At 40.0% G+C, this 26,983-nt stretch overlaps 1 protein-coding gene across 5 annotated transcripts in view; it reads right to left on the minus strand.

Moving 5' to 3' along the window:
- The window catches only part of whrna (whirlin a), a 129,662-nt gene that overhangs the window by 21,634 nt on the left and 81,045 nt on the right, over nucleotides 1-26,983 (minus strand). For all 5 annotated transcript variants that reach the window (XM_027278670.1, XM_027278668.1, XM_027278669.1 and 2 more), the window contains 3 exons: nucleotides 15,719-15,927; nucleotides 12,992-13,028; nucleotides 185-397 (listed from right to left, as the gene is read on the minus strand). In XM_027278670.1, the coding sequence (XP_027134471.1) occupies nucleotides 185-397; nucleotides 12,992-13,028; nucleotides 15,719-15,927 (459 nt within the window). The remainder of the gene's footprint in view (nucleotides 1-184; nucleotides 398-12,991; nucleotides 13,029-15,718; nucleotides 15,928-26,983) is intronic.

Raw genomic sequence — 26,983 nt, forward strand, 5'->3', positions numbered from 1 at the left:
TTTAAGAACCGAAGAGGACGGAAAAACAAAACAGAACTGTGAGCATAAAAGCCTGGCCATAAATCTCCAAAGGGTCTCGGAAAACTACAATTCAAAGCGATCACACATGCAGGCTGTTTGAGATTCTGCATGAAGAAAACTTTCTTTCTTTTAATCTTCTCTCCTTTATCAAACAAGCCTTCACCTTTGCATGTGTGTTGAGCAGCTCAAACAACGCCACGACTAGCTGCTCCACGCCGATGTGTCCATCCCGATACTCCTCCACGTAGTAGCCCATTGTCTGCCGCTCCGCCTCCGTCAGCAAATGGCGCGCCTGCTCCTCCAGCATGGCCCGCGACTGGTTGACCAGGCTGGACAGGGTCACCTGTGAGCCCGCAACACCTTTATAAAACCCAGGCTGGTGTGGATGGAAAAAAGCAGAAGACAAAAGGTGGAGATGGTATTTTAATTTTTTTTCCCCACTATTGTTTGAAATTTATTCATTGCATTCTTATCATAATTGATTTCATTTCTTCGGTGACAGAGTTAGAGGAAAAGAATGAGGAAGAAAATCGAAGAGGTGAAGAATAGGCCAATGAGAGGAACTGCAGCAGTTATGATATAGGATTTTATTTTTAAAAAAGACGGGGAGGATGATGGTTTAGAGAAAGATGGCAAAGGGATGGACAAGAAAAGGATAGGGGTAGAGAGGAGGACTAAAAAATTATGAAAGGATGAGGAGAACACCAAATGGGGAGGGTTAGGGGTGAGGCAGAAGAGGGATTGCAGAGTAGGAGGACAAAGGAGATTGGATTGGGAAGGTTGTGAGGAAGAATGGGGGAGAAAGAAGAAAAGATATGAGGAATGAGTGGGATTGGAGGGGCAGGGAAGCAGAAATGAGGAAGTTTAACATGGCAGGAGGTGAAAACTGTAAGTACGACGGAGGATGAAGAAGGAAGAGGAGAACACAGGAAAAGTCAGAGGAAGAAGTGATGGATAGGGAGGAAAGTGGGGAGATAACCATAAAGACCCTGAGGTGACGGAGGTGCAGGAGGAGGGTTAGAGAGGAGACAAAGGAAGGAAACTGATCAGGGCGGACAGAAAAAGAACAAGAACATAAATTACACCCACATGCTGAACTAACCATCAGTCTTCTCATCCCAAAAGTATAAATTATCATCCTACTTCTTTCTTCCTGCTGTCCTACCATCATCAATTATCATTAATGCTGTGACGCTCACACCACAGCTTGCAGCAAGGCAGAAACGGTGCCATTCGCACATGTGGGTGGCAGGATTTTGTTTTCTTTTACAGCTTTCATATTCATCCCCAGTGTGTCAGCTGGTTTCTCTGCCAATCAGGAGAACGACACTCTGGCACTTCAGAAGACTGACGAGCTGCCAATATCACAACACCACTCCATATCTGCTCCCTTTTTTTACTCTCGCTTCCCATTTCCTTTCCTTTATCAGTTATCTGCTCGCTAGCAAGCAGCTTTTCTTTAATTAACTCCTTAATCAAAGACACTACTTCAAAGTCACAACTTCAGGGTCTATGCCTGCATTCAGACAGAAAGAGGTGGAAGAAACAGACGTGGCACCGTTTTCCCCTCCTTCTCCGTCACTCTTTGCCACCACCTCATCCTCAACTCTTGCCCACACTTGTCCATCTGTATCATCGGCAGTAGTTGTCCCAGTGTCCCTGGTCTAAACACAGCCAAAACTGTTTAATGCCTAAGGTGAACTTCTGTGCTACCTTGCCTGAATCTTAATCACCTCACTGCTTACCACAAAAATTTCTCTAAAGCATCCGTGCCCCAGTTACTTAACTCAAGGGTGCCACGATTGAACCGGCGGGACAACTGGAGGCATGTGAGCAGTCAGTCTGTCTCTGGCAGTTGTATTAGAGGGCAGACTGACACTTGAGGGACCTAATGAAATCGGTCGTCACTCAACTGGAGTGGAACACCCGCAGTCTCCTGCTAATGAGTTCTGCACGAGAAGGTGATGCACGAGGACGGACGGAGTCTTTACTGTAAAAGCATGACTTTACAATTGATGGACGGCCAGTAACACTGGACCATTTGTTGGAACTGGTACACCTTTGAGGTTTAGCTGGATTTGTTAAATGCCACGATAAGCTGATTGGCACTTTTATCGCAGTAACCAAGAACAACAACTATCGTCTACATCCCAGAGACAGAGAGTGAATCAGATGAAGCCGGATCAAAAGCTGGCAGAGCTAAGACCTGGAAATGTCATGTGTCTCATCTGTGCTAAACTTAAAGAACATCAATGCATTTTTCCTATTCTCCTGTGGTTTGTTGTTGTCTCAGAATTAACACTGCGCTACTACTGTATAGTAGACTGCATTTCCACTCTACCTTATTTATCTGTAAACATAGCTCAGAACATCTCATCAAATGACTTTCATGCAAACGTTTCCTGAAAAATGAGCACGTTGGTGTGAGCTGCTGAGTTGAAGAGGCCTTCACAGTTGTCAGAAAGCACTTTGTAACAACAACCCAAAAAACAAATGGGATGACTAACACTGCTGGATTCAAGCTGGTTTCTAAAAAAAAAAAAAAAAAAAAAAAAAAAAAACTCCAGAAATGAAGCAGAGTGAAGAGTGGCTCTGCTGGATAACGAAAGATCTATCTGTGTGTGGTTTTAAAAGAAGGTCTGTTGTAATGCAGAGAAACAAACGGATGAGTTGTTTGAGCATTAGTTCATAAACTATCTTCTACCTAAACCCAAAATGATTTTCACAATTACGTTTTGCTGACAAACATAATCACTGCCTGCATCATGTTCGTAGTCACAGGTGGTCAGGTTGGTTAATTAACAGCATTGTCTCATTATGTTTATGAAGAACATAATCAGAGTGGCATTATTCTTCCTTCTAAATGTAGCTGCTGTTGCAAATCATAAGCAAATCATGTCTATAAACCTACGACCATGTCATGTCAAATAAAATCAATTTTAGTGTACGTTATAGTTAGAATATATTCACTGTTTTACTTTGTTAGCCCATTCCGACAGGGAAATGAAGCCGTTATCTACTCTCTCTTCAAAGCCACCAGACCAGACAAAAACATTTTGCCCGAAAATGTTCACTTCTCACTCTTGTGATTAGGATTTATATCGATAAACAAGGGTTGGTGATTGTTGCAACAGAGAAAAGACTAAGAAAGTATTTTTGGTGAGTCAGCTAAGCTGATCTTGGGATGTAAGAATATTTCCTATCTTGACAGTTTATGAGTTTATCTATGACACTTAACAAAGAGTTTAGGTTCTGTTGGACTACTGGCATAGACTTTGTAATGGTTGCTTCGCAGAATTTATTCAAAATAAATGCCTTAGCATAACAAACTCCAATACCAGGACAGTTTAAGGAAACCTGGAGGGCTAAGAGGGCATCTAGTGGGACCAGAGAGGCTATTTGACCAAAACAGCACAGAATATAAAGAGATGCAGAGAAGTGGCAGGCATGACAGAGAGGAAAAGTAAGTCTCCCCACAGAAAGGTACCCTATACATGTGAGAGAGATCACGATGTAACATTATCTCTGCTGGAGGGCTATTTCCTATAATATTGCTCAGCATAAAGTAGCGCTATTCTCTATTCTTCGGATTGAGGGCAATCAGTAAATCTCTCTTGAATTTTTCCGTTTTAAAGAACTCCTCAGGATTTTAAAACTCCTTGTTAACCCACTTCCGCTTTAGACTGATGTTGCCTAGCAATGCAAACAGAAATGGTGAAGCTCAGGAGATACATTGATCATGATGACGGTAACTTGAAATTGGGGGAGCTAAATCGCAAACATACCAGTTCTTATATAAAGCTGATTTAAGCCCTTTTCTCTGAAAATAAAAACAGGATGAGAAAAAGAAAGAAGAGAGATGAGGAAAAGATTGCAATGCCAACACTATAAAAATAGATTGCACATGATAGTGGCACAGATTGTGTCTGACCTGTTGGGGCAGGTCTTGGTATTAAAACCTGAGATGCACAGAGGGAACAAGTGTATCTCTGTTGTAATACCAGAGTCCTAGAAACACCCAATAAATTAGCTTCTCAGTTCCATCACCGGTTACCACCTGACAGGAACTTTAAGGTCTGTACAGCATGTAAACTTTATAAGGATCTCTGCAAAGCCAAGAAGTGATGATAGCAGACATATTTACTACATCACTGATACCGATATTCCCCGGGGTGACTGTGTTCAGATTTGATCACATTACGAGCTCTCGTGCTCCTCCGTGAGATGGAGAAATAAGAGTCCATCACTGTTAATGGAAACCATAAAAGAAGTGAGTTTGTAACAGAGTCAGATCTTGTCTGCTCCTCGATGACGAGGCTCACACCAGCCTCGATCTTATTCTGATCACATCACCAGGGTGTGAAATCTACCCTGCTCTTATCACAATTTAAGGCTGTTAATCATCTTCATCAAGGGATCAGAGATAGCGGGCACTTATCACCGCAACGGTTTCTCTCCTTTGTGGTTTAAATCTGTGAGTGTGTATGTGTGTTATTTTGCTCACAGCGGCTACAGCTTCTTTCATTTATAAGGAATAATTGTTAGAAACAGAATCAATACCAGGGACTGGATCAGAATTAAATGTGTTAGGCAATTATCAGATCTAACTCTGAGACTACTTTCTCATCTGCAGCCAGAAAATACATGACCTTATCATTATAGGACAGTATGTTGAACCACAATGCATCTCTGCTGCTAATGATCGTTGACATTTGTATGTGTTTGGCTAATAAACACAGACAGATTATTAGACACAGATTAATATTGAGTTGTTTTTTTAAAATTTACATTCAAGAGGTTTTATGCAATATATGTTTAATGATTAAAACTATTTAATTAATCGACTGTGCAAAGCTCTTTGGCAGAAGTGTAGCCGTTAACCAGATGTACGTTTGCCAAACCAACCAGGTAATCCTTTCACTTGTTGAACACACTAGAAGACATTTTCTTTAGAAAACACTTCTGATAGAGCATAAATGTAACCTTTGTGTCCCTTGTCCAAGCCATTTTTTTAGTATGGCATCTTTATTGCGTCATTGTGCTGCATTAAGCTTTAATGGGCCCATTACTGCTCCCTGAACCTGAAGCATAGCAAACACCCACTGGTACTTGATGGTTAGTCAGATCTGCAGTAGTACTGGGTGTTTTTATCAACAAAAGCCACAGGGGGCAGATTGAACAATTCAACTGTTTCACAAATAACTGATATTACGCCACTGTGGGTAAGGTTTGTTAGGTTTAGGCACAAAAACCTCTGGGTTATGGTATATTCATGAAATGTCACAAATACTCCATGAATTATCTGAAGGCAAACTATTCAAATAAAGTGTTACAGTTTTTGGTATTATGGGAGAAAAGACTTCAAGGTTGGTTTGATAAGCTGCCTCACTTCTGTTAAGGAGCAGGACACAGCTGCTCCCCTAAACTCATCTAAGCAACCATCTGGGACCGTCTCTCATACAGTGGAGGAAACAGTCCCAAACAAGACCTGCATGCAGATTTCCTCTGATACGGAAGTGATTCAAAGAAAATCCACAACTTAGTAATACAACTTGCAAATCTGTGTCTGTCAAGGACACCGCTTCTTTCATTGTAGAGACAGGAAACTTTTTACATACAAGTCATTTATGATGGATTGCACAGGTTGTAATAGCTTTGTAGCAAAGTTTGATTTTAAGAAGACTCCGATTGAATGTACACCCATGCTAACAGCTTTGTGTGTAGGTGGCACTGTATTAAAAGTCTAAGGAGCTATTACAATCTATCCTGCGGGGGACACGAATATCTGTACCAAACTGCATTACAATCTGCACAATAGTTTCATTAAAAATCATAAAAGCACTAGAGGACACCTCATCAACCTCATTAACCTCCCTCACTGGCGTATCATTAACATCCCTTTATGGATAACATGACTTGATACCATGTTCGAGACTGCCATAAACTTGAAATTAGAGTTGTAATCTCACTGAGGTGGTGTAGCACACATAAAAACAGTAAGTGGGATAGAAAAGGGTCATTTTACTGTGACAACAGTGTAGTTAGAAACATCTGAGAAGCTCAAATGTTTCCAAACTATGAAATGAAATTTAACTTCATCAGAGCTTTAGATTCAGACAACTCCCCCTGCTTGTCTTGTTATAGTAAAAATACCTGCTGCTTGGGGACCTTACCAAGACGATTCCCAAGTGAACAAACATCTCTTAAGAGAGTCTTTACTTTTACAGGCTCCGTAAATCCCCATCAGACTGTCAAAGTACTTATGAAATTTATAACTCCTGAGGTTTCTCCAATTGTTGATGTTCTTTCTGCTCTTTGGCTCAACACACGATGAGTTGTACGCAGACATATTTCAGCTGCAGGCTTTTAGATAGCTGCTGCAGCTGTCTTGGACGTACCGATGTGTGAAGAAGAGGGGTGACTCGATGACAGACAGAACGTGTTGGTTTTTAATTCTCACACTTACAAACACCACTACAATTTTTCCAGTTTAAGCCTATCAGAGTTGAAATGTGGATATCTATAATCTTAACATTATATAAAAATACATCAAACAGGCTGCTAGTTATTTTTCTTTCTCAAACCACATCAATTCCCTCACCAGTCTGTCAACATAAAGACAGCCCAAATACACAGGTAACATGTCATGGTTACTGTGTTGCAAGTTTTTTTTGCCAGTTGGAGAGACTGAGATATGCAGTTCTTAAAATAAGCAATAAACATCCTCTACACAAATAGTATACTGCTGTATACAATGATGATCACTGCTACTATTCATATTGCTCATCATTGCTCAAGCTTTAAAAATCTCGACTGACATTTTCAAGTGAGTGAACGAGTTACACATTTCATTGAGATAAGCATGGGCCTGTCAGGGACCAGCTGGAAATTCTAGGCAGCTGCATCTGTATCTCCTATAATCACATATTTTACTATAATAAAATTACAACTGTAAATATTAATATGCTTGTAAATCAGGTTGTCAGAGCGTGCTGTCATGGAGGTTATTCCCAGATGGGCTTATCTGTCTGGTTTGATTATCTTTATTTTCAAATTATCAATAAAGAAATATTAGTTGGGTGACAGGATCTCACAAGAGGAAGTTCACAGGCTCATTAGAACTGCTTCTTTCTTGTGTAAAGAGGCCGCAAAGTTATACACTTACACAGGGGCAGCTTCTATTGTATAGCGAGAAAAAAGAACCACTGTGAGGCCTTAGTGAAGTATAATCAGTTGCACCTCTGATTAAGCGGCCTTATTTTATCCCGTCTCACACATTTGGACACAGTATGTTCTTTTTCTTTTTTGTTATTCAAACCTGAATGAAACCCTTTGCAGGCTTGCTGCATAGTAAATACTGTTTATGGCTTCATTCAGACCAATGGATTTCATTCAGCCATTATTCACAAAATGTCTATTCCCTTTAACTTGGCCTTAACCTTGCTTGTCTTTTCAAGCCGTTTTGAATCAAACTCCATTTCCGTTGTTTGTTGCCTGTGCTGTTTTGCAAAACCTTGATAAATACGATGCTAGCTGTGTGTGCATAAAGCAAAACAGAGGAAGTCTCAGAACTACATTTCTCTTTAGCTTTGGGAAGCAGCTGTTTTTGAGAATAGAGGATTTATTTTGATAAAAGCATAACCTCTTGTTGTGTCCAAGTAAGTGCATTGCAAACATTTATATTATTTCTCTTTTATCGTTTAATTTAGGCACAACTATGATCAATTGACTGGCCATTGTGCAACTTCAACCTCTTAAAATCCTGCTGTGCCTTTAAATTTAAGTGATTGCCCGCTTCAAAAAGTAAATTGGATTTGACTGACAAAAGCAATATTTACCCTTGTTATTTGCTGTAATACATTTTGTTGTCTCTCAAACAACATTTATTTGCTCTAGATCAGGGCTCAAATGGGGTTAGACAAGAATTAATGATTGAGAATTGCTTTGTGACCTATCCTTAATTAATTAGCTTATCGGTCTGGTTTGGCCTTTGGGCTGCAATTACAGGATGGAGGGAGAGGGGAGGGGGATATTTGGAAGGACATAAGATGTGACCGCCAGGATGCAGTGAATGTACAGGGAGCAGCTGAGGGATAGATAATGAGAAGATGCAGAAAATTATAAGATCACAAATCTCTCAGCTTGTTTAAGGAACACAATCACCGGCAGATTGTTCTAAGAGAGATTAATATTCATGCCGAGGATTTGTTGACACAGTGTGAGGTTATCAGTGGGGGTCGACTCTAACAGAGGCTCTCTGGCTCACATGGAGGAGCAGCAGGGCTGTGAATTATCACCTCCTTTCCTGCTGCCTAGCCCTTAAGCCCTGCTGCTACATATCTTTCCCTCGTAATGCCCTCTCTCTCCCTCTGTGTGCCTAACTCTCTCACACACACACTATCATACATACACAGAGCCAACACGGAGCAGCAGCTAGTCCACCTACATACTTTAGTCTTGGCTTATTCTGAGCTTGTATACTCTGACTCCCGTAATAAAAAATGTGTTTATTATTTGTTTATGTCCTGCACCTTCAGGCCTTCAAAGACTACTTGGTGTGCCAAGCTTCTCAGGGATTTCTAAAACTGCTGTAACACAGAGTGATGGATAGGGCAGGGACAAAACAAGGCCAAAAGTATGTGGACACCCACGGGGTGTTGCCACAATGTGGAAAGCAAACAGTTGTCTAAAATATCATTGTATGCTGTAGTATTAGGATTTACCTTTATTGAAATAAAGGTAAATGAATGAAATGAAACTAGTCTAGGATAGAGACAAACCAATAAAATAATAATATAATAAATAATACATCTGTCATGTGAAACAACCAATATGGATTTTATGTTTGTCAGACAATAGTTTGTTCATGTTGGACCCCATCAGTCAGAGGAAGAAGCTGATTAGGGAAATACAGGCTATAAATAAAGAGGCACCGGTGAAGACGAGCAAAAAGGGTAATTAAAATACAATAACAGACGTACTCACTCATATATAAAAAGTATATACTGTAAGCACAGCCAGTCACATAGAAAAGGATGCGAACATACAGTATACACATATGCATTAACATGTACATAAAAACACAAACACAGTGATTCCAACCGCTTAGGATTGTTTTATCTTGGAGATCAAAAGATCCCATCAAACCACATGTAGTTCATGAAGGTCAGTCTAGAGGACAGGGTTTGAATTGGATACACAGCATGGTTCAAACAGCAGGTTTCAAGACCAACAATATAATAGTGTTGAAACCTTGTGATAACAGTCAGTATCAAAATCCCTTTAATGACCATGAGGTGTTCGAGTGCTGTAGAGGGATTGTAGAGGACATTGGAGAAGGTAAAACAGCTGTTTTATAGATATATGACACGGCCTCACATGGAGAGAGGAGGACCGGACACCACTGTGCTGATGGTGGGTGATACTAACAGACCATCTACTATACATATCAGGTTATTCTGTCATTGTGTCTGTCAACAAAAAGTGTTTTTTTGTATAACTACCTTTATGTCTTATGTAGTTAAAATATATTTTTTGTTTCAAATTATCGTCACAGCTCAGTCAGTCCTACTACTTTGGTCCGGCACTAAAATATCCTTAATAGTTTTGACTATAAACTGACTCAGCATCACCAGATTGGTTCATGGTTGACATTTCTCATCGACATTTCCATTTTTTAGTGAAACGCCTCAGCAAATATTGGATATCTATTAACTATGGTACAGGCATTCATTTTCTCCTTAGGATAATTCCCTTCAGTGGTTTATGAAGTGCCGGGAAATGGCACACATCAGGCTAATTTCTCCACTACTTTGGTTTATGACCAAACATCTGCAAAACTAATGACATCCCCATCAGCCTCAGCTTTACTGTGTGTTCAATGTAAATCAGCAAATATTAGTGGCTAACACTATAAACCTAGTTATGAACATACTAAACCCGCTGGATAGATACTGGATAGATTACTTGTGGTATACAAAGCTGTCCTTAAACAAATATTTTAAAGATCTGCAATAGTGCCATGCAGGCTAAATGCAGGTATATGGAGTATACCCACTTATTTTTCAGTTGGCATCGGGTATAGCCACTTCTAAATCCTCTCTGCTCCGCAAACTGATTTTTTAATGAATGGATGGAGTCATGAATAAGGAATACTTTACTCAAAATGCATAATTATGTACTTGTCTCACCCATTTGCACCTCCTCTGTGGCTGATTTCATAATGATCCTTAATCCCTGAAGTCTAGCAGCAGAACTTACTGTAAGTGACAATGTGCAAATACTACTGGCCTATTTTTTGGTTGAGGTGCAAGAGTAGTCTGACTGTAAATGTCACAATTTATAACATAGTGGATTAATCCTTTGCTGGATGGGTCGCCTTAAAAAACATTGGTGAGTTTTGTACAATCTTTTAAAGGAGACAATATAGTAAACCAGTATTTCTGACCCTCATCATATAATCCAGTCCACAGTCCCAGCTCGAGAGTTGCAGTGTGGTTCATCTCATAGGTCTGGCAGTTTTTCATCAGAAAGAGTTATTTTTCTGCAGCACACTGAATAAGAGACTGAAGAGGAAGGCAAGTAAATTCTTGGAGAGGATGAAAGCAACCGAGTGGTCATAAATTTTACAGGCTGACCAGCGGAGGCTGCTGAAGAGCAGAAATGCTTTTTCGCATGTCACCACCACACAGAGGATATAATGCTGCTGTGCTGGCATGAAATCCACAGATTAGATTCTTGCTCCTGTGCTGTTGTAGCTGCAGAGCTTTGACTGACACCTCTATGTGCTGTCAGAATATGAGTGTAATGTAAATGTTAACAGAGCGATTGATGCAGAAAAATGACAGCACTGGTTATTGGTTCAAATGCCTTTTAATGACCTATACTTATACGTTTCCTCTTGCAGTCGTGCAATGAATGACTACTCTTTCTCATACACAAAGATGGAAGACAGACAATGCTGTTATTCTGCCACATTTTTTTTAGATTCTGCGGTGGCATGGTAATTTACAAAATCAATGGAAGACAAGTAGTGATGCAGTTGCAGCATGAGTTGATGTGAAGTTTGTGTTAAAGCTTCACAAAGCGAAGTTGTACCAGCTACAGAGGCAAGATGAAAAATAAGGGGAAGGAGAATGAAAATAAAGTAATACTCATAGATAATAACCATAGAGACGCAGTCTTTGTTGTTCAGATATATGAGGATTTGTTGGTTTGGTGAGTAGATGGATTTAGAGAAAATAGCAACAGATATTTAACGTCCTGCCGATTCATTTTTTCATTTAAAAGAGCACAAAGGGGGCAGGTTATCACAGCCACTGCTGTGCACAATGTTTGTGTGTAAGGCAAAGGTTTGGATACAAGTCTGGAGGGAATTTATTCATCTTTCTCTCAAAATACCTCCTGCATCCAGTCTCTCTCTGCCTCTCTCTCTCTCTGTTCTCTCTTACAGTGTTGCTACCATTCATCGCCTCCCCCTGTCAGAAGAACACTGTCCATCAGAGTTTCCATAATGAAAAGTGAGCCCTCCCACTCACCTTCCTCCCTTCTCTCTCGCCCCCTTTCTTTCTCTGCCATCAGCTGCTGTCTCTTCCAACTTTCCTCTCTTTCCTCTCCTCTTATTTCTCCATTCCAACACACTCTCCCTTCCTTACAAAGTCACAGTCAAAGTCAACAGTAAAGACAGTCAAAGCACACTGTATGATGAGGGAATTAATGGCAGCATGGTAACAGATAATAACACAGTTTGGTATAGGGCTGAATGTACCTGATTTAGTTTTTAATTTTAATGTTGGAGGTTTGATCACTTAAGGTTGAAACATTAAAACATAAATATAATCTATATGTAAAACCCAAAGTGGTCTGTTTGAACTGTTTCTTGAATGCTCCTTTACAAAACTATCATCCGAAAATGACTGCAGTAGAGCTCCCTCACCAGCTGGTCAGTGCAATCACTGTCTTGAAAGTTGCCATGACGCCAGCTCGCTATAATTAATGACTTATTTTCATTATTGATAGCCACGATAGTGACCGCTACACTGTTTTCACCTTGTGAGTCTGTGTTTGTGCAATAATAGCAAAATGTGCTCCTAGAGATATCTACTGTAGGACAGACATTTTCTGTCAACGGTGTCACAACTCTGTCAAAACTGTGGCATGTAGGTGAGATAAAAATGAAGACAGTCTTCTAACGCTCTCTACTGTACTAATGTTGTAATGTGGTAATGACTACTGAGTCAATATTTGTTTTGATTAGTCACTTATTAATCACTAGATCTCAGAGTCCAAGGAGACGTGAATAAAGAATAATTCAAAACAAAGAAAAGCAGCCTATCTTTAGGTTTGCAGGGTAAACAACTTGAAGGATGGATAAAATATTAAAATTGCTATATATAAGTTAGAAAAAGGGGTCATGGTCCTACAAATAAAATGAGAAACGCTACGTGTGATTTGTCTCTTTTGTAGCAAATTGAACTCCAGGTATGAGTGCAGGGAGGTGAAGACAAAGTCTGTAACTGTAGAAAAGTGCACAAAAGAATAGTTACACTGTGTGTGAACCATAAAGTGACAGACATGAATGATTTAAGAGATGCTGGATTGTTTAACAATATGATATTATTATATATATATATTTTTTTTTTTTAAAGATATGTATATTGCAACAATTCTATTCTCCATCAATGACAACAGACAAGAGTGATTATTGACACAACTGACTCATTGCCATTCTTAAATACTACTTTCCAGTCCAGTGGTGGAGCTGACAGATGGTGGTCAGACAGCTAGATAGATAATCATGTCCCAAGAGAAAGCCTCAACACACAAACCCACAAACCACAGGACCCACAGATAGTCATGTCTTTAGTGCACACACATACACAAACACACACGCGTGCACGCACGCGCGCACACACACACACGCACGCACGCGCACATGCACACACAGTAAATTACTTCTTGTGAATCTCACCTTTCCTGCTGCAGAGGCTCCTTTGTCCATCGAGAAGCTGCAGAGAAACAAATGAATGAAGAGGACAAATTAATCACTGAGGCCCGGCTGAGTCCTCACATACTGTATATATACACACACAGACAGACAAATTCACAAATTCATTTGCATGGGTTACATTCATCCTCACCAACTCTGACTCTCTTAATAAAAAATTCAAACATATTTAGCCTTACACCCTGGTGAACATATCTCGACCATGTGACTGCATAAAAAAATCATGATGCACTGAATAATGCGACAGGTGTGAAATGTAATGATGAGGGGATGTCAGGTACTTTAGGACTGCACTTAGATGCACTCACACACACACACACACACACACACACACACACACACACACACACACACACACACACACACACACACACACAGTGTGAAAACCTACAGTGACAGGCAATATGCACACAGGGGACCCTCACAAAGAGCCTTTGATGCATTCAGGGAGCAAACTTTAACAGTCAATAGTGAGCAGCTTATATCACCCAATCTCTCACTGAAATGCCTTCTTCTCTCTCAAACACACAACACAAGCACATACATACATGTACATTTTGGAGCCAGGAATGGAAAAGAGGACTTGAAATCTTCTGACTGACATTATTTTTTTTATACATTTATTACTGGCTAATAAATGCACAGTACCACCAATTTTTAAATCTTTGTCATGGTTTTCATATTCTTTAACAATGTGGCAGAAACTGCTGCACAGAAAGGGACTTTTTTTTTTTTTTTCAGGAAACATGAGATGGGCATGTCTTCCAGTCAGCACAGACATCAAAACACATGTCACAAACACCCATCAACACTCTCCTCTGCAAACATAAAAGCAAGTGGTTTGAAACGTTTGTCATTTTGCCCCATATTCCAAAAAGTAATAGGCTTTAAATCCATGAGTAAACACGACAACTCAAAGCGTTGCCTTCTGGGCAAGAAATGAAGGAAAAATATATAAGTAGACCCAAGTCAGAGGTATAAAATACTGCAGTCCCACCTGCAATGGCACATTACACTTAGCATGGAGACCTGTTTTGGGATTCAAATTCAATTAGCCCTGTTGACTTTTGAGACCAGCTCAGGCGTTTATTCTCTCTTCATTTTGATTTTTAAATGTCTTTCCCCCCGGACTGCTCTATTTATACTGCAAGATAATTGGCAGTTTCAGGGAAGAGATACTGAGTGAAACACTGTGAGCAAAACTATAATTGCACTGATTTCAAATATGCATTGTGGTAATGACACAGGCAGGAATATATCCATACAATAATGGAAATATATTCACGGGATTCATGTATGTATGCATGCAATTTGTAAAGACTCAAATTACTTGTGAAGTTCTTTATCTGTAAAATTATGCATATTCCAATTTTTCAATTAAATGATTTAAAAATAAAAATTCAATCATGTGTAAAAATGAAAATCTCAATTATGTACCGTAAATGAATTTATTAAACAATCCACCCATCTGTCTTGCCTGTTAATCTGTGCCGTCTCTGCAAGAAACACTGTAATAATCACGACGGAACACATCCAGAGGGTATTGAACCAGAAATTCATTGTCAATACTGTAAATGTTAAATACCTTTTATAGCCTCGTTTGGATAATCAGAGAGGAATTACAAGTTCTGAGTTGTTGGGCTGAATGGTTGTGCCTTGTTTTGTTGATGAGTAAAATTAGGCTGGCATTTACGTCAGACTTTAAATTGGTTGTTGGGGGGTCACATTTATTCCAGGTCGTGAGCTGCATATGAGTCTTTCAGGTGTGGCATTTGAGAGGAGGTCTGGCATTCTTCCAACAGAACTGCATATTGCATTATTTCATTTTTGCAAAAATGAGAGAATGTGAGTTCTACCATCTGAGAGATGGACGTCTAACCACATTACACGGTTAGTGTTAGACAGTGGAATCTACTTTAGCCTTAGAAGGTAAGGATGTTTTTCCGCAGAGCTCTCTTCATACATATATTGTATCCTCAAACAGGAACTATGTGCATTAATGTATGGAGAAATGTCAGAGCAAAGAAGCCACCACATTGTCAGGCAGGGTAATAAATTCAATTTTAAAGCTAGATTTACATTTACAGGTTAAAAACCTGTCTATATGGAGTGCCTTGGTAGCTGAATTACGTTATGTGTCATAGCACATAGCTCTCTCCCCAAGATACCGGTCTGCCTCTTAATTGCCTGAAAACATTTTAAATTGAAAGTTTGACACACATTGATACAGCTTTTAGTTAGCTTATGCTGCAATCAAATCGTAGAAAAGCCTGCAGCAATCCAGTGTCACAAAAAACATCTACTTAGCCTACTTTAAAAAAATGATCTGTTCATTGGGTGAGCCGACATATTGCTGTGATGTCAGGTGTGTGTTTATGTTGGTGAATTTGCGCTAGTTGGATCTTGTTGGGTTTCTGGCTGATTTGAATGACTGTTCCCTCGCACTTATCTGTGTCAGAGGTCATTTTTTTGCCGTTTTCATCAAAACATCCCACCACCAGCAGATGTTTGTGATGTTTTTACACTAAACCAACAAGTAAGTTTATAACGTGGTAGTGTGTTTTAGAGGTGGTAGGTGGAGCTGGTTACCATTGGACAGAGTCAAGCCAGCTGTATCTCCTGCTTACAGTCTTCAGTACAGATATGAGACATGGGCTTGGACCAAATTTTTTTGGCGCAATCAAAACTCACCCTGCCATGCTGCTGTTGGCGGAGCTCTCTGCAATCTGTGAGCTGGCGATCCACTTGGTCTCACCCACCACTGTCCTGGCGTGCGGCAGGCGGCCCACGTCTTTCACAGTCATCATCAGGTGCCGTGACGACTTCAGGATCCTGACGGCTTCATCATGTGGGATGCTCAGAAAGTTGCGGCCGTTCACCTCTAGTATCTGGTCGCCGACCTGTGGAGAAGGAAGGGCACACAGAGGCATGGTGGGGGGGACTGAGCAAGGCGGCAAGGATGGACCAGGCAGAGACTGTCACATGCACAGGTACATAGGTCAAAGGTCAGAGAGAGGTAACATAACAAATGGAGGCGGTGGAGGTGTATGAAATGATCAGCAGTTATAGGTTTCTAGTCAAAACTTGTAACTTTCTCAGGTTGGTCGGTAGACAGAAATAATTACACAAAGATTATTTATTACTCTTCTCTGCTTGCTGACGAGGTTCAAGACCAGAACTGTTTAATATGTAATTGAAAAGTTATTTTATATTCCATCAAAGGGCCGAGGACGGAGGCAGCGGCAGTGGAATATAACGATGTCCATACTAAACACCACCTTGACCGCACCTGCCTTAACCTCCTGTCTCCTATAATGAGCTAAAGTATGGTAACTTTAACCTCGAGGTCAACCCTCTGTGTTCTGTCAGCCCCTCGTCTCTGATGAACGAAGCTGAAACACCATTTCAACCTCAAACTGCCCTTTTCCTACGTACGTGATCTGTACAGCTGCCTTAATTCTCTTTCTTTCTTTCTTTTATCTCACTGGCATCCATCATCTGACATATTGTGCAAATACTGTTCTGCACATCTCAGTTTTGGGGGGTAAAATGTGCCTCAAAGAGCTGATCAGCCAACATAGTTTGATTACTAACTTAACCAACCAAATAAACATGAAGTACACTGCAACAGAACTGCAATTAAGTCTTTAATTTCAACCTCTTACTGACTAACAAGGTAGACCATGTGGTAACAAATAGTCCTTTGTCCCCCAAATGTACAGAAAGGCTCCAGGGGTTTGGTCACATTACTCCCCTACAATGATTCTATTAACTTTATCTGTCACTAAAACTGCTGAATAAATTAGTCACAGCGGACAGGCTCACCACTTCCCCTTTACATGACAGCACAGAGCCACTGGTCTTGTAAATTATTTTGTCTGGCATTTAGACTTGATGTAGTGTTTAGCATTTAAAAAAAAAAAAAATCACCAAATGTAATTTTTTTTTGTCTCTTTTTTTAATTATTATTCCCATTTTACCTTGGTCAGCCAACCGAACCTCACAATGTTCTCCGAGCAGTGGCCAATGCAAGCTAGAGATTAAAGACATTTAGAATCTCATATGTTTCAGTTTCTTGGGTGTTTTCTAACAATCTGAGGTCACCCAAAACTATATCTGTCCCTGCTAACGCATAGTGGCAGCTATACAGCACACCCGTGTAAGCTGAGGAAAACATGACCCATTATCAGCCTCTAAAATGGCACAATTTGTAATAATACAGAGTAAGACCGTTTGATTACAAGGTCACATAATGAAGACTGTTTGCAAATGCAATTAATCAGTCAACGCTAACAAGTACCATTGCAGTGAGAACACACACACGGTTGCTACAGCAAACGCTTCTTATGAACACGTATTCATTCTGTCAGGCGGAGCTGAAGCCTCTGGGATGAGAGGCAGATTTTAAGACAGATTACAAGATGTTTGTTCCAGCTGTTTGCTCCACAAAAAGGCACAAAACTGAGTAAATAATCGTCTTCTTATGGAGTTTTTGCAGTGTTTGACAAGTTGACAACCCTGGAGCTCAGTTTTGTTTATCTCAGTTTCACTTAGATGTGACACTTAAGAGCAAACATGGCAAACGTATCCAAAAGAAGCAAATACACAAACATACCAACATTTTTCCTTTTTCTGTTAGTGGCTCTGTCACTTGAGGAGCACTGGCATTCTGACTTCAAAATCATGGAAAATATCATCATATCATGTCATGTTATTAATAACAGTATCAACAGCTCTGTTCTGTTGAAGCATCCCAGTCAGCCATGATGATTCCACGCTCCACACCCAGCACTGGTTGTAATGTAACTACTGCATAGAGTACACTTTTTCATACTCTTTTATAATAGGAGCAGAGAAACTCTGGACCAGAAGTGTCTTGGTTAAGCGGTGACCAAAAACCTGTAACAGAGCTTCAGAAGTCTTCTGCAGAGAAGGGAGAACTTGCCAAAATGTCTCAGATGATCAATCGGCCATTTACGGAAGAGCAGCTATAGAAGCCGCTCCTGAGTGAAAGGCACAAGAGAGTATGCCTGGAGCTTGCAACGGTGGGGAGACAAGTCAGAATGACTGCAGCTAAATACTGAGAAGTCATTTTGTGAAGTAATTTCAGAACTCACAATGGGGTAAACTTTCACTTAGCATGGCAACAACCAGAAGCATCCAGTCAGAAAAAACACTGTAGAAGCCAGGGGAGAAATGTTCCAGTTAGAGTCTGTATTTGAGGCTGCCAAAGGTACTGAATGTAAGTTCTTAGTGCTTGTATGTAAATTTCAGTTTTTGATTTATGCTCCGGCACATCAGGATATTTCACCACTTCTTCCCAACCAGCCTAACAGAAGACATATTGGCATGACACAGGGAAAAGCACAGGTGTAAATAATGAAATGTGTAATTTTGGTGTCATGGTCCTGATGTTGTTCATGCAGCTTTACTGTCACACTGTTGTCACCTAATGGGACCTGTGAATATTGCTATTCCTACTATGACAAGTCAAAATATCTGTTGTGAAAAAAGACTATGAGTTGCTATGATGACAGGTGATGCACAACAAGACGTGTGGTCTGAATTCAAATCTGGGACTTTTGCACGGAAACACAACCAACACACTCAATTTTTTAAAGTCTTTATTTTTATTCTGGTCGAGTAGAGGAATGACTTACAACTGAAGGAGGCGAAGGCATTATCCTGTATTTACGGTATGGTATTATTGACCCTTTTACATCTTTTCTGTGTTGAGGTCCAGATTATATCTTGGCCTTCGCTACTGTCATTTGTTAAAGCACTGTGGTGTGTCAGCACCAGTTAATCAAGTCAGATTATTTACACCTGTTCTAATTGGCAAACAAATGGAACTTTGATTCTGACTCTAATTAAACACTGATTGGTTTTTATGACCCTGAGAGGCTCATTCAAAACCACACTGTTAATTACAGAGGAACCAATTAGAGAAGAAATGCCTTCATTATTTTAATGGGTCAGGATGAATCAGTCAATATTTAGTCATTTCTGTTCTCTTTGATCATTTCAGGGACCAATAGAGAAAAAACTTGAGGAGACACATAACACTAACAACCCCACTGTGTGTGCATATATATATACATCATGTCTGACTCACATGCAGCTTTTTCTGGTTAAAGTTGAGTCACTGCTGTGCTGCAGCATCTCCTTCCATCATCAAGTTGCCACTGCTGTCTCTGTGTCTCTCTCTCATTATTCTGCCCCTTCATGCTCCCCTCCTCTCCCTCATTATACTTCTATTTGAGAGTAGATGGGCCCTGTCCTGAGTCACAAGCACTTCATTTTTTGTGATCAATCTCTGACACACCAGAGGCGCTGTCGCAGCTCTGCATTCTGGGCAATTAAACAGCAACCAGTGGCAATGATGTTTACGATTAAAAGCCTTAATCAATGCTGCCGTTTAATAATAACACATTCTTGACAGAAAAACAACTCAGGCTGCAGAGGGTAATTCGATTGACTGCGGTGAAATGTCACACACGCACCCAAAACAAGACTTCCAATTATAAACCCTACATGTCCAGAATGATTCTCCATGTGGTGCGAACACGAAACTGTGACTAAGAATTTGCCAGAATGAGGCAGGAGGAGGGAGAAGTATGTAAAAAAAGGTTTCTGTGGTTTAATAGTGACTCTATGGATTAATCCATGGAAGTAAGTTGAACTAAACAAGCTGTCATTACTGCGGTGGCATCTTACTTGTCACATGGAAAGGATTTTAAAAGCTTTCAGACAGCTTTTTGCTCACAAATATGAGCCTAATACATGTTGCAATATTGTCATGGAAATGCTGCTTCAAAGACATGGCTGGTGATAATCGGTATTTTTCTCATTGTTCGCAAATCACACAAGAAGGGCAAAATAATGTAATGACACGTTTTGTCTGTGTAGTCAAAGCCTGAGAGCACAGAGCTCAATTGTTGCCTAAAAACGGTGCCATGAACACACATACTGGAGTTCATTTTGACTCAACCTACACACACCGTCTTTGTGCTGTGTACCACCACAGAAAATAGTCCTTTATAAATTCAGAATTTACTCCTGCTTCAGGAATGTTTTCTAACGACAGCTGTTTAAGGAAATTAAGGAGCCTTTTTAAGGAAATGAAATGTTATAAGTGTCTCATTTAACAATGTTCTGCTTCAGTAGGAACAGATGGATGAACACATTGTTGGTTTGGGGATTTTGATGGGATTCTTTTGCAATTCAAAATATACAGAACAACACCAAATAAATAATAATAACAACCTATTTTGACAGCTAAATACCACTTCATGAAGTCCTTTTCATGTAACTCTATGAAAAAATGCTTCATCTGACTCCACCATTACAATTAAACAGCAAGAAATTATTGCAATTCACAATTTAATATGATTTGGTTGCACCGCTTTCACATGCATTCTGTCAATGTTGATCAAAGTCGGAACAAAACTTAAACAATTTCAGGCAAATGTTTTGAGATTGAGATTTATCAGCTTTAATTCATTAGAGGGGCTGATTACTTACAGTAGCAACATCAATTAGCCATCTACTTTGTAAAGTCAGTGAACCTGAATTTCTCTGGACTGCCACTGCAATAATGGCAGTATCAGTGGAGACTGCAATGTGTTAATCATAGGGTAGATTAGTCTCCGGGCTCTGCAGTGTAATCAGCAATAATCTTAATAAACTTGTAAACTCTATAAGTTACAGCGTGAATAACAAATAGAGTAAAAAGACTGAGCCAGAAGACTACAAAACCACTTACAATCATTCTCTCTCTCCACTGTGCTGCCTTACAAATAATCCCTAAAAGAAGATGATTCTCTCCATTTGCAGACAGATTTAAATGCAAATTAAAGTGCATCACTTGGCAAGTGGTAAGTGATGAGTTATATCCCTTGTCTTCTTCTGTTCACACTAATTGCTCCCCCCCCAAAAAAAAAAATCTTTGCTGGCTCCTTCCTCAGGTCTCCTTTCTTCTGCTTTTTTACCAGATGACTTTGTGATCACAGGAACATGGAGACCCTGTAGCCTGTTCAGTATAGGAAAGGTAACCTTTCATCAGGTATAAGAATTAGACTTTATAGATAAACATTTATTTCTACATCATGGTGTCAGACACCTCAAACATAATGTTCTAAATCACTGCAACTGTACAGAGCAAACCTTACAAAGCTGAGGTTTCATGGTACGTTACCCCATTGTATGACTTTTGGATATAATACATAATACAACATATATCAATCATTTCGATGCTACACTGACTTGTAATCGGATGAATAATGTTTCTGTCATTCCCACTCTGCGCCTCATATTTTTTCTGCACTATGTAACTGTGTGACCGTACCGAACAAACTGCTACACACTGTAGTTGCTGTTAGCTTGCACAGTTTGTAAGCTGGGTTGCCTGGACTGTGAGCTCCGAGCACTGGGGCAGCGTTTCAGCCCCTATGGAAATAATGTCAGAGATGTATCACAATTAGCTGGTTGCTATGTCTTTCTTTCTTTGGTTGTTAGCAAAGTTTTCAACTTGCTAGTTTTAACAAACAACAAATAGACACGTACAACGTATTATAGTAGTATTACACTCTAAAAATGGACCAAAAATCACAAATATACATACATACTCTGTAATGCAGCCTTAACTCTCATTGGCAAATCTAATCTAGTTAAGTGTTAAATACATTACAAACAAGTTACTATTGAGGAAGTCACCTTGGGGTTTTCTCTTCTAAGTAGCCCTGGTAAATGAATGGTAGATGCTGCAGTCTGGTATATCCTTAATATAAAGACTGATAGAGTCACTGGAGAAAATATCATGGCACAAGACGAAATGTCAATCTTGGACTCCATCTGCTGCACTCACTGAAATAAAGTCTTGAAAGACCATCATTATATGCTTCATATCCAAGACAGCAATTTTCTGCAACTAAATTTAAACAACAACAAACTTCCACCTGCACTGATACGTGCTGAAAATATTTTGAGTAACAGAAAGCACCTAAATCAGCTAGCAGCATATCGCTGCAAGTTCTTTGTTTATTTTTTGCGACTAATGACCAACTGGATCAACAGGTTTTTTGTTTTTTTGTGGAGATAGAAATCCATAAGTTTCATCATGTTGCTCTTTTTAGCAGCAACAGTTAACAGAACTAGTATAAAAGGCAGGACTGGCAATAACTGCAGTTGAAAACTGTGTCATGTGTCACGACTAAGCTTTTGCTGTTGACTTTTTACTCCTGAAAATTAAAACATTGTGTGAAACAAGCAGCAAAATCCAGAACATTGATTTTGTTTTCAAGAAAAAAGTGTACAAAGTCTGCTACACTTACAGTATAAGTATAAAAGCTGCCCAAAAGCTGACTGACGAGTATAGAAAGCGAGGTACTTGTTTTGAAATACAGAAACATACGAGAAGATGTGTTTATGCATCTACATCAGTATTTGATTAAACCCTTTGTGTCTGGGACAGTGCCAGGACCAAGATCCTGATATGTTTAAAACTCTGCTGCAGAGCAGTGATTGAAGACAGAAGAGACGCGCTGACAGACTATTACGCCCCCTTTGAATTGTCCCACTCGAGCCGTTTGATCAGGACAATTGTCAAAGATTCTTCGGACACTATCAGATCTCTGTGATGAACAGTCCGGGTCAGAGCTCAGGGCTCAATGGTGGCGGACACACAGAGAGGAGATAGAGGGATAAAGTGGCAGCTCCAGACAACTGATCCCGAAAGCTACACTAAGAACAGTGAAGTGGTATTATCTGGTCCTTTGGTGCTTCTTTCACTTTAATGCTTCCCTTTATGCAGCTCATTCTCAGCTGCGTGTGTGCATGTGCTCTGTTGGTCAGACTTCCATCCTGCAGGTTTTGCTTTCTGACGTTCTTTACATTTATCTGTTATACAAGTGTGTAAAGTTAGCTTTATCTTACACTACAGCATATTAAAGATTAATTATGGTCTTATTTCCTTTAAAATTATTATTTCAGTGTGCTTCTCTTGGTTTTACTCTGCAACATTTTTCAAATAACACAGTGAACCTGTGCTTTGTGGTCCAACCTCTGTAGTCTGACTACTTGTAAGATTAAAGCCAAAATCTATGTTTGTGGGACCGGTCCCAGGGATGAACTACAAGCAACTGATAACGACCAAAAAGATTGTGCCTGCTGATACAGTACAGCTAGAAAAGAGCACTGCAGTGAGTATTTGCATAAAAAGACAAAACTACATGAAAAGGCTCACATTGAGAAGAAAGGGAAAATGGTACCTGTTCAGTAAAGACTGGTGGTGATTTGCATGTCAAAAGATGTCTTTTGGGCTACATTTAGTTGAAAATTGAACGTTATTTAGACCTCTATGTTACATATAACACTGCTTTCAACAGCATTTTAATGACTATATTATAAATATAGGTCCCTTCATTCAATGCTATTTTACTCTAAAGAATAGTTACGTGCAACCTAGATGCCAAAAACAAACAAAACACAAGGCATCTAGGTGTCTCTTGAACTGCAAATCAGTGCTTGCTGGATGACCTCAAGTAGACAGTGTTTGGGAGCTTATTACAGAGGTGACTATGCTTCCTCATGACAGTCAGGGATGTTCACAGAATACTAAATATGTGGTGACCTAACCAGCTCTGAATGTGGATCTAGCGATTAAATCTCAATCACATCTGCATTTAAACCTGTTCAATTCTCAGAGGCACGTTTTTTTTCTCTCGAAAAAGTGAGAAAGACTGCGTGGGCTGCCTGTCTCTCCTCTCCACCTCTCATACTTCAGCTCTCCTGATATCTCCTCCATTGCTTCTGTCCCTTGGCAGAAGGACAGCGAAGAGATTAGATATCGACTCCGTCCAACTGCTTATTCCTTTGTCTTCTTAAATGGGTAGAACTTGTTATAGATTAGAGCGCATAGATGAAACGCGGCTTCTTCCAAAATGAAAAGGCGGTGGATTCATGGAGACGCATTTATCTTCAGTTTGAGACCTTCACTAGAAATGATTAAACTTTAATTAGACCACTTGGCTCACTTAACTACCTTAATATTGCCCATTGCAGATTTTAACAAGTCTCCCTTGATTTTTTTTTATTTATTATTTTAGCACCCTACCTTTCATTATGAATGATTCCTTTCCTCCTGTTTAATGTCTTTCCTCCAGCCTTTTTCCTCCCCTTGTACCCCTTCTGTCCTCCCCTGCTATATCTTGACACTCCTTTCCTTTCAGCAAACTCTGTTCCTTCTAATTATTCCTTCTCCTTTGCCTTCTTCTTCCCACTCCAGTCATCCGCCATCAGCTGTTTCAATAACACCTCCCCACTGATCATGCTTTATTTTGTGTTACGTCACATTTGAGTAATGCAGACCAAGTTCACAGGACACACAGGTTCAGTCCATCCTCATACAGCAGAGTCTAGTAATCCCAGCTGATATTGATTGCTTTCCTCTGAACTGATTCATGGCCACGATCTTCCAGCTATGATGCTTTATTATAAAGGTCAACGCATTTTTCAAACTGACAAACACACTCCAAAGAGCAGATTGTAACCAGTTGTAGTCCTCTGAGGTCTCTATTTTCAGTAACATCTTATTATTTTATGAATTACTTATCACTTATGATACATAGGAATAAATGAATTGAACCAGCCACACATGTCTGCTTTGACCTTTTTAAAGGTTAAGTCTCTAAACAGTAAGTAGTGTCAGGAAATGCAGCTATAATACATTTATATAAGACCTATATCCCCTTGTAATTTCAGTTCAGAGCCTATATTTTGATTGTATTTTGACCCAAAAAAAACCAAACTAGAACAATGCCCAACGAGCAATGAGCACACTTTGTATACATTTACTCTGCTTGACTGACCTTCAACAAAAAAGTGACCATGTTACATTTGCTTGCCAATCTACCAGCTTCTCCAAATGTTGTGTAGCAACAACTGCTTGTCGATAATGGCCCCAAATGATTATAGGCACCATTTGGAGTGCTTATAGGCACCATTAGGAGTTGAGAAATCCATCAATAACCAGTGCCATTACTATGTAACAAATGAAGTACTAACCTACCAACATGCACTAACCCAGTGAATTCTAATTAGCACAGTCTGGAGAACTAATCAATCTGGGATCTGCCAGTTTAGTGGCTTTTCTTAATGTGTTCAATACTTTTTTCCTGTGTCAGCTGCATTTGAAATATTTTGAAAAACGTTGATGTGTTGAATATTTAGCTCCTCCATTGTTTTAGTACCCACAGGAAAATGAAACCATTTGTTATATGTTGATAATTGCCTAAAACTTTGCACCACTGCTCCTCGTTCGAAACAGCTTGATCCGAGAAGCAGGAAAAACGTCTTAATGATGCAACTCTGACAGCAGTGAAGTGCAGTGCAGCGACACAAGCTGAGTGAAATCTGAGTGTATAAGCCTGACTGACTGATCCTGTCTGAGCATACTAATGACCCAACACACACCCAGACTGCATCAAATAATCCCTCCACCACATACTGATTTGTTAAACTGCATCATAGTGGCCCAAAGCGCAGATCAGTGGGAAGCAAGTCAGACCATGTGTGTCAGACCAGCAGGGACTCTTTCTGATGCTTGACATCAAGTTTTAACAAAGAATTCATGCTGACAGGAAGATGGCTCGTCGTGAAAACAAGTCAGAGTCTTCTTTCAGAGGTTTTTAAGCAGGACGGGTACTCGACAACAACTGCTCTTAAGTGCTGGACTGGCGACCACTGATAATCAGGCGTAGAAAGGTTTGCTGCAGCTGCAACAATTATTAATTAATGATCAAATGATTGGTTTCTGAATGGTCAGTTCCTTGTTAAGTCAATAAAGTGTTCTGTCTGAGTCCTAAAGATATTCAGTTTTCAATGATACAACACAGAAACACAGACAACGGCCACAAACCTCATTTGTAAAACTGGAAGCAGAATTTTGCTGGATAAATGACAATTAATACATTATCAAAGTGCTTGCATTACCTGTTAGGCAGGGGTGAAAGTAGTTTTAAATTATTGCCGGTACTATTACCAAAACCTTCATCTCTCTCTCACTTCATGCATTTTAAAATACGAACGTAAAGACGTTAAACGTGTGTTACGTTTAAAGGCTGGGCGCAGAGGAGACCACCGGACTCTCTCCGAGGGGAGGGGGAGAGGCAGATGCCCGGCCAAGGCTGCGTCCAGCATGGACTGACACAGCACGGACAGTTCAGAAAACTATTCGGAATGACTTAAAGGGAATTTTTAAACAGACAAGGTCGTTTTTAAGACTGCATATTGCTGGTGGGTCTATTTTCGGAGCCAGAGTGCGGCCGTGACTGCTTCTGAATGAGGGCTTTATAGCAGGCAGCCGCTTTTGTACGGCCACTGAATCTTTTAGTGGTACGCAGTACCAGACCGGACCGGCTTACTTTTACCCCTACTGTTAGGTCTGGTGAATTAACCTTAATACTGAATGATTTATTTTCCCAGATATGCCCTCAGTAACCAGTAGTCAAGGCACATTATAAGTCACTGCCACATCTCCATATTAAGGTGCTCTAGATTCTTTTCAGGGAGTGAGTCAAATATTTACTGATGTTTTCTTTGTCAGAACAGCTCCTATTCCCCAAAGCTGTGATTTCTGGTGTATGCTATTACAGTATATTCAGGTGTCACTAGTCACAGTATTCACTGTGTTTAGACACCCTGAGGAAGTGTATTTTGGGACTTGCTAACGGCATGGTTCCAGGGAAGGTCTGTCAGTCAGTTGGTTGACTACTTTCCAGACTGTATTATCTCAATAACAATTGGATGGATTGCCATGAAAATTTGTACAGACATTCATGGTTTCCAGAGAATTAATCATATTGACGTTGGTGATCCCCACTGTGCCCAAGTACTTCTTAAAGCTGCAGACTGTAGAGTCTTATTAAGAGCATTTTAGTCAGACATAAATTTTTGTAC

The sequence above is a fragment of the Larimichthys crocea genome, chromosome IV (assembly GCF_000972845.2).
Source record: "Larimichthys crocea isolate SSNF chromosome IV, L_crocea_2.0, whole genome shotgun sequence".
Lineage (NCBI taxonomy): Eukaryota > Metazoa > Chordata > Actinopteri > Sciaenidae > Larimichthys > Larimichthys crocea.